The 8,869-nt window shown below is 36.7% G+C and overlaps 1 protein-coding gene across 1 annotated transcript; it reads left to right on the forward strand.

The window, feature by feature from the left end:
• The first annotated feature begins 367 nt into the window (after positions 1–367).
• On the forward strand, positions 368–4,262 carry LOC110775161 (uncharacterized). The gene is made up of 7 exons (XM_021979765.2): positions 368–916; positions 1,421–1,583; positions 1,699–1,899; positions 1,975–2,217; positions 3,077–3,224; positions 3,377–3,611; positions 3,712–4,262. The coding sequence occupies exons 1-7, from the start codon at positions 523–525 to the stop codon at positions 4,053–4,055; spliced, it is 1,728 nt and encodes a 575-aa protein (XP_021835457.2). The 5' UTR covers positions 368–522; the 3' UTR covers positions 4,056–4,262.
• The last annotated feature ends 4,607 nt before the right edge of the window (positions 4,263–8,869 follow it).

An 8,869-nucleotide genomic window follows, 5' to 3' on the forward strand; every position in this document is an offset into this window, starting at 1 on the left:
GGGCGAGCTCATGACCTAGCTATTAGAGCAAGGAAGGGAGAGCTCGGATAGTTTCTTTTGTTTTTTGTATGATTGTATCAACTGTCCAAAATAAAATAAAAAAACAAAAAAAAAACAATATTCAAATAGAGTTGGACAAATTTTCAAATCTAACGTTAAATGAAGAGTCCAATAGTTCATACTCGTACATGAAATCGTACGTGCATAGTTACCATATGGTCTATCACTCTATACACACCGACTATCGAGTGTCGACTGATTTGAAAATGTCATTGATAATTAATGGTGTAATAATGAATAAAGTGAGTCCAAATATTAAAACCTACGGCTACGAGTTTACATAAATGATACGGAGTAAATGTAATGCAATCCAGCAACACGGACACACTGACACCTGCATCTGGGATACAATACCCGCTTCACACTCCCACTCCTTTAAATAAACCTTCCTTCCTTCCTTGCTTAAACTAAAATCAAACTCAGAGAATCAAATCTAACCCCAGAAATTTCATCAACAACAGGATGAGAATATTCGGGTTAAAACAGAAAAGAATGTTATTGTTATTACATTCCATTAAATCCCTGATTTTGTTAATGGGAATTATTACAATTTTTGGGTTAACTTTGCTAAGTATTAGGCTCGTAGATCCTTCGACTGAAGCTGTGTTTTCCATTACTTCTTCCCACAAAATTTCAGATTCAACTTTAATCTCTATTTCTGTTAATAATAATAATTACATTAACCCAGATTTTAATGTTTCTTCATCTTTATCTCCTCAAAATAGTCATGGGTCTGTGAAAACGGCGTCGTGTGCTACTGTTGAAGAGATGGGGAATGTTTATGGCCCTGATTTTGGTGCTTCGAAAGAGTCGCTCCGTGTTAGAAGGTTAATTCATCATCATTTCCTAATCAACGGTAAATCTTGCTTTTACTTTATATTTCTTGCTTTTTTTTTAAAATAAATTATTTGTTTTACTATTCATAATACTATTGCATCTATTTTATGCAGATTCATAAATGTTGTTTATTTATTTGGGCACTTTATAATTTCGCAATTATGACAGATTTATTCACTCTATTGCATTTTAATTTTTGTTATTATTAAGATTTTTAATGTAGGAAATGCAAATTATATGAGTAATTTACAAAAATAGATGTCGTTGTCACCTAGGATTCCAGGAGTAGACGCCATTAATGTTGTAAATTCTATATGGGTACTGGATAGTGATCTTCTAGTGTAGAATGATAGTACATGTGTATTATGTGATTTGTCCAAATTTATGGGAGACTGAGTCACTATGTATGTTTGTGTGAGTGAGAGAGAGAGTTTGTATCAAGGAATTCTTCATGATTTCAATGCCATTTAGCATGATTCAATATCTTTTGCAAAGATGTTGCTAATTTATAATAAAATTTCAGGAGCTTCAAATGTTAGGAAGCTCCCTCCAGATGAATTTTGTCGGCATGGTTTTGTGATAGCAAAAGCAGCTGAAGCTGGATTTGGGAATGAAATGTACAAGATATTGACAGCTGGAGCATTAAGCATCATGTTGAATCGTTCCTTGATCATCGGGCAAACCAGGCATATATTGGTCCTCTCTCAAGCCTTTGGCTTACATGTTTTTAGTGTATTATGTTATCTTGAATAAATGATTCTATCTGTCTTGCTCAAATGCTGACTATCCTTTCATTTTCAGGGGAAAATATCCTTTTGGGGACTATATTACTTATAGCAACAAGTCATTTACCCTGAAAGAAGTCAAACATCTGTGGAGAAAGAACGGTTGTGTGGCAAAATATGGTCGTTATTTGGTTGTTCGTGTTGATGATTTTCAAAAGCCTTTGCGTACCAACATCCTCTGCAGCAACTGGAACAAGTGGCAGCAGCCTATCATATGGTAAAATGAATAACATTTCTCTTGTTAGCCAAGTATATAACAGTGTGTTGATTAAAACGGTTTCTTTCATTATAGGTTACAAAATACAACAGATGCTGTTGCAGCTCAATTTTTCTTGAAGAATGTGCATCCTGAGATGAGGAGTGCGGCTTATGAGTTGTTTGGAAAGCCAGAACTTAATTCTAGACCTAACGTTTTCGGGGAGTTAATGCGACTTCTAATATCTCCTTCTGCGGGTATTGAAGCTGCAGTTAACTCTGTTCTTGCCAGTGGTGAAGACCCAGATATCACATTGCACATGAGGATGCTGATGAGCAGGTACTGTAATGAAGCTAGCTTTTATTTAGATAACCAATGTATCATAGCATTTTTATCAGGGACAAGTAGTGGTTACAGAGTGATAGTGATGCTGGTCTTTCATTTAGCAGTCATCCATTTAGGCTTACAAGATCCGGTTGAGTAAGGACATAGATAGGGCTTTGAGTCTTTGAGTTTCCTGCATTTCCTTCCCATATGTAAAAGTTCATCTGTTGATCACACACTTCAAAGGAAAAGTTACTCTAGTTGCAAACAATATATATTTTGTGTGGTAGAGGTGATTTCTATGGCATCATGCATGGCTAGCTGATGTATATTTTGTGTTGCAATTCAAAGGAAACTGCTAGAAGTACTTTTTGATGTTAAAATGGTTGGGATCTTATGGGACACCTGTCTGGCAGATCATGATTCATGACAAGCATAAGATTTTTCTGTTCTAACTGTGAAAATTCGAAACCAAGTGTTGCTGGCAACTTGGCTGCAGGGTCCATGTATGTTGGGCGATACCCTGTTTCACTAAATTTAAAATCGTATACACCGCTAGTTTCACATCAATTGCATGGTCTGTAGAAGTGTAGAGTATAGGCATTCACTTGAAAGGTGTTTTTTTTAACTTCCATCCCAGGATGGATTTTCCTTCTTTAGATGGAAAATAACTCAGGCAACTTTTTGTTATTTTTGTTGATTTCTTGAATCAATTAAATGATAAACACGTTCTTCAAATTTGAAAATCTTCAAGCTAATCATAACTTCAACTTTGTGTGCAGTGGCATTTTCTGTCCAAATGCCATCATTGAGTTCTTTGTTGCTTTTGGATGACCAACTGATGAGAGATTTTGTGTGTGCATGCATTGTGTAGATCATTGTGGCCAGTGCAATCAGCATTAAGTTGCATCAGGAAAGCCATGGAGAATCTCGAACAGGTGGCAAGACCCAAGGTTGTCTTAGTCTCTGATACCCCCTCTTTCATAAGCACAATCAAACCCAGTCTACAAGAACTTGCTCAGGTATTCATTTTACCTTGTCCATTCGTTTTAACATCCAATTTAATGCTATCAGAGAGCTATAGCTATACTTGTTTCCTCAGTTCTAAATTCTTTAGTGTTTGTGGAATGTTGATGAGATGAAGTATTAAGAACTTTGAAACCGGTCTTTACAGGTTGTGCATTTTGATTACAAGCATTTTAGAAGAAATATGTCCCTTGACGTGAGCAGCAAATCACATGATTTAGAATTTAGGAGCAAAGACTGGGGACCAGCACCTAGATGGGTTGCATTTGTGGACTTCTTTCTTGCATCACGAGCAAAATATGCTGTTATTTCGGGGGCCAATAGGCGAGTTGGAACAACCTATGCCCAACTTATTGCAGCTTTAGCTGCAGCTAATAGTCTTGGTACGTACGAGTACTACAGTATTAATTCTCATATTTTTCTTCCTCTAATTAAAATGTTACTGATGATAAGTCTTCCCCTTTAATTTCCTCCAATTTTCAGATGAAAATTCCCACACAAACCCTGGCTTCTTGTTCCTAAGCAGCTTTCATAGCAATATGCTGCGAAATGGATTGACCAATCAGATTGGATGGGGACATGCATGGAACAGATTTGCTGGCCCGTTGAGTTGTCACGGACAACCGAACCAATGTGCATATACGCCACTTCTTCCACCGGGTTGGTGGGACGGGATTTGGCAATCTCCGATCACCCGAGACATTCGCAGATTGAAAATGTATGGCGTCCGAGTATCTGGTTTGGGCACAATTGATGAAGAACATCTCCAGTCTTACTGCAAATCAAAGAAAAATACAGCGGTTAAGGTTCCAGTGTCATCAATGTAATGCTATAATATACACCGAGGATATCTTAATTTTGTAAGTGTAGTAGGTATTCTCATTTCACCCAGCCCTCAGTATATATAAAGGCTAATTCCTCTTCATTATATTTAGTTAGAGGGGAATTAAAGTATTCTAATGCTTGTATACTTCAATTTGAAGCCATTATATTTCTATTTTTCGTAACTAATCTTATGCTTAACTTACTACGAAGTACTACTATATTTTATTGATTTCATAAATTTGTAATGCGGATATGGCTGAACTGGTCAAAAAATTAACCCCATCCTGACCCCGGAACAAAATCAAACCTGAAAATATGTATCTTGAACAAAATTTCGTGATCCGAAATTCAATTTTACCCGAACACGAACAACCAGGAATATAATGGCCGGGTCAAAATCCTACCGAAATCGTTTTTGACTCGATTCATTTAGAACCATTTACGATAAATGAGGTATGAGGAATTTTAAGCAAAATAAGCACATTGTCGTCGTTATGAGATTTTGTTTAAATACACCAACAAGAATGAGATTTTGGTGGGTGTAATGAGATTTTTTTTAGATTTTGTACTTATTACAATCATTAATGAAAATATAATCTCTCAACCCGACGCAAGCACGAAAGCTTTTGGTCATAAACAAGTATTTTTAAACTCGGACCAGAAAGTGATTGATCCGAATTAATCCGAACCTCGTAATCCAACGACCCATCCACAAGTCCAACCCGCTAAAAAAGAAAATATATATATTTGAATGTTTCATGTATGAGAAGAGCATTTAGAATCAATAATAAAGTATGCATGCACTTTTACAACGTGAAATGCAGCGGGGTTTAGCCCTTCTATGAATTAATTAATCAAAATTAAGATTGGTAATTCCGCGCTCGTTAATCCGTAATCTTTGCCTACACGAAAGTGCAAAATATAATCGCAAAGATTCGGGTTAGTTTGCTGGTGAAGTAGCTGGGATTTTTGCTCTTTACTTCTAAAGGTTGTCTTATTTTCTTCTTTCTAGTACTACTCATCAAAGAAAGTGGTTCCTTTATTTCTTTTATCTTCATGTAGGAATAATCTTCTTTTTCTATACAGAATAGAATCTATATTCATGTTTAAGGTCTTTAATGGCGGAGAAAGTTTATTGACAATTAAAAATCAATACAATAAGGTTTCAATACAAGACTTAAAGTTTGGAGAATAACTCTTATTACCATCTTAACCAACCACTAATTGCTGTTATCCATGCACATTAATTTATAAATACATGTTAAACATGAAGTCTAAAACAACTAAATCTTATGCTACCTATTATTTCTTATGGATCATATTGGAACAAAAATAACGATTAAAGCATTAAGAAAACCATGAATTAAACATGATATTATAAATCTCATAAGCATCAACTATAGAAATTCCCTGCATAATCTAATTTGGTGTTTATTAATTTGAAACACTTAGTTCCATAAAAATATAAATTAAATGAATTGTAAGATAATATAATTGAAAAATTATTTGGCATGAGAAATAGCGTAGTGTACATGTGTAGTTGATGAACTTAATGAATCTTTTCACTTGTATGGACTACATGTATTTTGTTTAAATATTAAGCTAAAGAAAAATCTCGAACTTTAATTATTCTAAGTAACAATCGGGGTATCATCCGGACCACACACTAGTTTATAAATCAAATGCGGGAGTTGTTTTATGTGAAGACTAGTGATCTTATATGCACGCGATGCGTGCGAGAGTATATGAAAACTAACAAGTGTGTTATTACATCTAATCACCTAAAATAATAGGCAAGAAAAATTATTCCCAAAGTTCTTTTAAAGAAAAATTTAACACCATCTCTATTAAAAACATCTAAATATTACAATAATATAGTGTTTATTTTTTAAAAATCAACAATACATAAATCCACAAAAGTTGCTTAATTCTATTCACAAAGATAGGTACAGCTCCCATGAAAAGCAACATCCTCCTCAAAAGGTTACTAACTGTCCAAGTAAACATATAAACAGGAGAATTTGCAGTAACATTAAGTTTCCTCGTTGCACCACTGTATCTGACAATTGAAAAATATTGTTTGTCTTCTAGCAATCATTCTCTGTTCTTGATAATTCGAGCCTTTTTTGCACGCCTCAAACTAAGATGTTGGCCTCTTCCACCATAATAATAACACTCGTTTTGAGATAAATGTTGGTGTAGTGAGGGTACGGGCGAGACATTACACGATTTACACCATCTACAGCTCGAATGGCCAGGTAAGCAACAGTATGGTCTGTTTACAGGCGAAAATGTCTCTAAAAATACAAATTTCCTATCATGAGAAACAAAACAAAAGAAACCCTTATTACTCGTATGTTTTAGTAGTTACCAGCAGGTGTAATTTGTTGGTTTAATAACTTTATTACAAAACAGAACATGCTTGAATAAAGTTCGAATATGCAGAATTGCGATTGAGAGGGTTCGAAGCAGGAACCTCTCCTTCGTCTTCGACGCCATGGCAAGACCTCGCAACCGAAATTCACAGAACCAGATGGGGAAGCAATCCGTGCAAGCTGCCTCGAAACGACCTAATACTCGTGTGAATGCAAAGGAACAACTAAACTCAGCAATGGTGAACAACAATGGCGATTCTGAGAAAAGTGAGAAAAGTGAAGATGAACACCCAGAAATTGATTTTCAACAAGAGAACCTGATTCTCACTCCAAGGACTGCACTAAGGGATTTGCAACACCAATCTCAAATCTGGAACGACTTTAATACCTGGATTAATGGCCTTAATTCAGGTACTGATTTTCGAACCCATTTTCAATCGAAAACTGGCGGGAATGAGAATGTGATGACTTTGCCTGTTAATACGTGCAATTTTACTCATGTGAATGATAATACTAGTATTCCTTCTGTGATTGATTGTGATTATTTGCTAGCTAAGCCCCCCCTGTTTGTATTGATGATGATGATATAGCAGAGGAAGTTAGTTTTTGGCAATTTGTTGTTGTTTGTTATGTGTTAGGAGCGAATCCACCCCAACATGTTATGGAGGGTTTTTTTTTATAGAATTTGGGGGAAACTAGGTGTTGACAAGGTTTCTTTGGTAGGGAAAGGAATTTTTCTGGTTCGTTTCACCACCATGGAGAACTGTGCTAAGGTACTCCAGGGTACTGCCCAGTTCTTTCATTCCAAACCATTGATCATCAAGCAATGGTCACCTGATATGGCTTTGACTAAAGAAACAGTGAAAATAATCCCAATCTGGATTAAATTGCCTGGTCTGGAAGTAAAATACTGGGGTGAGAAGAGTCTAAACAAGATTGCTGGTCAGGTGGGTTCAGTGATCAAAGTTGATCAGGCTACTCTGAAGAGGGATAAGTTGATGTTTGCTAGAGTTCTAGTTGAGGTTGAGATTGTTCAAACTTTCCCCACTAGCATTCAGTTTATGAATGAGAAGGGTCTCCTGATTGATCAACAGGTGATCTATGATTGGCTTCCCATAACCTGTACTAAGTGCAAAGGTATGGGTCACCCAACTGATAAGTGTGTAGCTAACAACAAGAAACCAGTGGTTAGAAGGGACTGGGTTCCAAAACAACAAGGTTCACCTGCTCCACTAACAGTTGCCACAACTGCTTCAACACCTGTTCTTGAGGCACAAGATGAGGGATTCATTCAAGCTACAGAATTCAGCAGACAAAGATATATGCCATGAGTTGAGACCAGTCCAAACCAGGAACAGTTTCACTGTTCTACATGGGATGGACAACTTGGATGAAGAGGTGTTAGGAGATACTGTGGTGAGAGGGGATGTTGGTGTATTAGGACAGGGGGTGAGATCCCCTGAGCCTAATGGATAACATCCTTTATGGGAATGTGAGGGGACTAAACAGGAAGAAAAAACAAATAAAAGTAAGGAAGTTCATTCTTTCTCACCAAGTTAAACTGTTCAGTCTCCTAGAAACTAAGGTTAGAACTCCTAAACTGGGGGATCTATACCTCAATGTTTGTCCAGGGTGGTGTTTTACTACTAATCTCAGTCAACATAAAAATGGGAGAATTGTGGTGGGATGGGATCCAGCTTCTTTTGATGTTGATGTAAGATACATGAGTTCTCAACTGGTTCACTGTCTTATCATTTCAAAGCCTGCTGGCCATAAATTCTGGTGCACTTTCATATATGGGCACACTGATAAAAAGGAAAGAGAGGTACTGTGGCAGGATCTTTCTAACCTTGCTACCTCTATGTCCATGTCTTGGGTCATCATGGGGGATTTCAGTGCCATAATGGCTATTGAGGATAGGGTGGGTTCCCTTGTCATATGGGGTGAAATTCAACCAATGAGATCATGTATGGCCTCCTGTCAACTTGCTGAAATAAAAACTATGTGTAGACATTTCACCTAGACCAACAAGCAGGATGGTTCAGCTAGAGTGTTTACTAGGATTGATAGGGTCTTAGCTAACACTCAGTAGGAAGATATTTTCACCACTGCTGAGGCTACTTAATTACTAGAAGAGGAGTTTGATCATTGTCCAATGATCATGAGTTGTTATAGAGTTGTTTACCAAAAAAAACCATTCAGGTTTTATAATATGTGGGTTAATTCTAAGAATTTTATTCCCATAGTGCAGTCAAACTGGAATAAACCAGTTCATGGGTGCCACATGTTCAGGGTTATCCAGAGGTTAAAATAGATTAAAGCTGATCTGAAGTTACTAAATAAGGCTGGTTTCAGCTCAGTTGAGGCCACTGGTATCAAAGATCACAGTGATCTTTTGCTAGCACAGAATTCTCTTCATGTTGACCCTATGGACAGTGCCT

This window comes from Spinacia oleracea, chromosome 3 (genome assembly GCF_020520425.1).
Source record: "Spinacia oleracea cultivar Varoflay chromosome 3, BTI_SOV_V1, whole genome shotgun sequence".
In the NCBI taxonomy this organism is placed as follows: Eukaryota; Viridiplantae; Streptophyta; class Magnoliopsida; order Caryophyllales; family Amaranthaceae; genus Spinacia; species Spinacia oleracea.

Bases quoted from the DNA above. Each gene is read 5' to 3' on its own strand.
- LOC110775161 (XM_021979765.2), top strand. From the start codon at position 523: ATGAGAATATTCGGGTTAAAACAGAAAAGAATGTTATTGTTATTACAT. The intron at 917-1,420 runs GTAAATCTTGCT...ATAAAATTTCAG, and splicing joins TCATCATTTCCTAATCAACG to GAGCTTCAAATGTTAGGAAG. The intron at 2,218-3,076 runs GTACTGTAATGA...TGCATTGTGTAG, and splicing joins ATGAGGATGCTGATGAGCAG to ATCATTGTGGCCAGTGCAAT.